The following is a 3,045-nucleotide window of genomic DNA, read 5'->3' on the forward strand; positions in this document are numbered from 1 at the left end:
TTTCTTTTTTTATTAAAATATGATGAGGCTTATTTTATTATTTTTGTTTTCTCTCTCTCTTTATCATGATGTACCAAGAGGATAGTTGAAATGATTGATGATGATTATTTTATTATTTTTGTTTTTTATTATTTTCGTTGTTTGTATTGGGATGTTGTTAAAGTTACGGGTTAATTGTTAAGGTTACGAGTTAATTGTTAATGTTACGGGTCAATTGTTAAGGTTATGAATCCTCTCTCTCTCTCTTTCTTTTTTTATTAAAATATGATGATGATTATTTTATTATTTTTGTTTTTCTCTCTCTTTATCATGATGTACCAAGAGGATAGTTGAAATGATTGATGAGGATTATTTTATTATTTTTGTTTTTTATTATTTTGGTTGTTTGTATTGGGAGGTTCTTAAAGTTACGGGTTAATTGTTAAGGTTACGAGTTAATTGTTAATGTTACAGGTCAATTGTTAAGGTTATGAATCCTCTCTCTCTCTCTTTCTTTTTTTATTAAAATATGATGGGGATTATTTTATTATTTTTATTTTCTCTCTCTCTTTATCATAATGTACTAAGATGATAGTTGAAATGATTGATGAGGATTATTTTATTATTTTCGGTTTTTATTATTTTGGTTGTTTGTATTGGGAGGTTGTTAAAGTTACGGGTTGATTGTTAAGGTTACGGGTTGGTTGTTAAGGTTAAGGGTTTGTTGTTAAGGTTATGAATCCTCTCTCTCTCTCTTTCTTTTTTTATTAAAATAGGTTTAATTGTTAAGGTTATGTGTTTAATTGTTAAGATTACCGGTTTAATTGTTAATGTTACGGTTTAATTGTTAAGGTTACGGGTTTAATTGTTAAGGTTACGAGGGAGAGAGAGAAGGGATCCATAACCTTAACAATTAAAACTGTAACCATAATAATTAAACCCGTAACCTTAACAATTAAACCTGTAACCTTAACAATTAAATACGTAACCTTAACAATTAAATACGTAACCTTAACAATTAAATCCGTAACCTTAACAAGTAAACACGTAACCTTAACAATTAAACCCGTAACCTTAACAACAAATCCGTAACCTACACAAGAAACCCATAACCTTAACAACAAACCCTTAACCTTAACAACCAACCCGTAACCTTAACAATCAATGCATAACCTTTACAACCAACCATTATCCTTAACAACGAATATTCTATCATGATGTACCAAGAGGATAGTTGAAATGATTGATGAGGATTATTTTATTATTTTCGTTTTTTATTATTTTGGTTGTTTGTATTGGGAGGTTGTTAAAGTTACGGGTTGATTGTTAAGGTTACGGGTTGGTTGTTAAGGTTAAGGGTTTGTTGTTAAGGTTGTGGATTTGTTGTGTAGGTTACGGATTTGTTGTTAAGGTTACGGGTTTAATTGTTAAGGTTACGTGTTTAATTGTTAAGGTTACGGGTTTAATTGTTAAGGTTAATAAAAAACGAAAATAATAAAATAATCCTCATCAATCATTTCAACTATCCTCTTGGTACATCATGATAAAGAGAGAGAGAAAAACAAAAATAATAAAATAACCCTCATCATATTTTAATAAAAAAAGAAAGAGAGAGAGAAGGGTATTACGGTCTTCACATATTTTAATGTCTTGGGTTTTGTGTTTTGGGGGCTCAGAGAACAGATTCTTTATTTTTAGGGGTAAAACGCCCATTGACCAAGTCTTGAGGGTGAGAAGCACGTTCACCTGGCTTTTGGGGGCTAGAAGCATTTTTCCCTTAAATCTAAACTCTTTTTAACCCTTTTAACAATTTTTTAGTGCAGTGATAGAAACCTTCAAAGTCTCATCAATAACATCTGCTATAGTGAAAGAGTTAGAATATTTTGTATAGTTGTGCGACGATATACAATATTAATATGTGGATATGGGTTTATAACCCAAAACATGTTTAACCAATGCCCACACGTATAACAAAATAATGACACTTCTCCTCAATTGGGACCACATATAACTATGGATTGCTTTTAGGTCCTCTATTATCAAAAAGTAGAGTGCGCGCAGACCTCTACTTCCAAAATTAAGAAAGAGAAGTAATTAATTGTAATTATAAGAACCACTTTCGGAAGCATTATAGAAACATGACTTACATTTATTTCGTGTTAAATATCACCTGTATAACTCAAGCGCAAATCTCGAACAGGCTAACTATGATCATGTAACCAAATCCTTATTTAAACTCATCAAATCTTCAACTAAACGTTGCATCTCCCTCCAAGATGATCCTCCCTCCTCCACTGCCCTTCTTGCTTCCTCTCCTAGCTTCTTCGCCTTCCTCCTCATCCTCATCACCTCCTCCTCATCCTTTCCCATTACTTTCTTTATTGCTCTCACAATATCTCCGCTCTTTATTAAAGGTGGTTCTTTCTCGCTCTCATCTTTTATTCTAGCTCCGACTCTGACTCCGATCTTTAACTCATCCACAACAAGCTTCTCATTGACCGCTTGGTCTCCGAACACGGGCCAGGTCACCATGGGTTTACCCGTGCTCACCCCTTCCATCACAGAATTCCACCCGCAGTGGGTCACGAATCCTCCGATTGATTCATGATTAAGAATACGCAGCTGTGGTGCCCACCCTCTAATTACGATCCCTTTGTTGCTTTCTGATAATTCACTGTCCAATAGTAGTTGCGGGCTTTCCTTTCGTACGATCCAAATAAAATAATGATTCGAGTCTAGAAGACCTGATGCTAACTCGTTAAGTTGACTCGTAGAAAAGTTAGCCTGGCTACCGAAACACACATAAATGACCGCGTCACGCTCTTTTGAGTCCAACCAGTTTAACCAGTGACGGCGATCTCGATCCTCAATCCTGTGGGAAAGCGAGACCGGACCGACGTGCCAAGCTCGCCCGCTGAGCGAGTCCCGATAATGCTCGGCGAATTCGCCCTCCAGCTCGAGGAAGCTATTGACAATCACGCCGTAACTCTTCGAATTGGACTCGTCCATCCGGTTAACGACTGAGTTGAAGTGGGTCCTGGCCCGAACCGGACCAGGAAGCTGCGA

At 35.8% G+C, this 3,045-nt stretch overlaps 1 protein-coding gene across 1 annotated transcript; it reads right to left on the reverse strand.

The window, feature by feature from the left end:
* Positions 2,057-3,039, reverse strand: LOC109843016 (scopoletin glucosyltransferase-like). The gene has a single exon (XM_020411944.1). It carries the CDS (start codon positions 2,986-2,988, stop codon positions 2,191-2,193), a length of 798 nt encoding a protein of 265 aa, XP_020267533.1. The 5' UTR covers positions 2,989-3,039; the 3' UTR covers positions 2,057-2,190.

Source organism: Asparagus officinalis, chromosome 5 (genome assembly GCF_001876935.1).
Source record: "Asparagus officinalis chromosome 5, Aspof.V1, whole genome shotgun sequence".
Classification (NCBI taxonomy): Eukaryota; Viridiplantae; Streptophyta; class Magnoliopsida; order Asparagales; family Asparagaceae; genus Asparagus; species Asparagus officinalis.

Coding starts and splice junctions, on each gene's coding strand:
- LOC109843016 (XM_020411944.1), bottom strand. CDS start 2,988: ATGGACGAGTCCAATTCGAAGAGTTACGGCGTGATTGTCAATAGCTTC.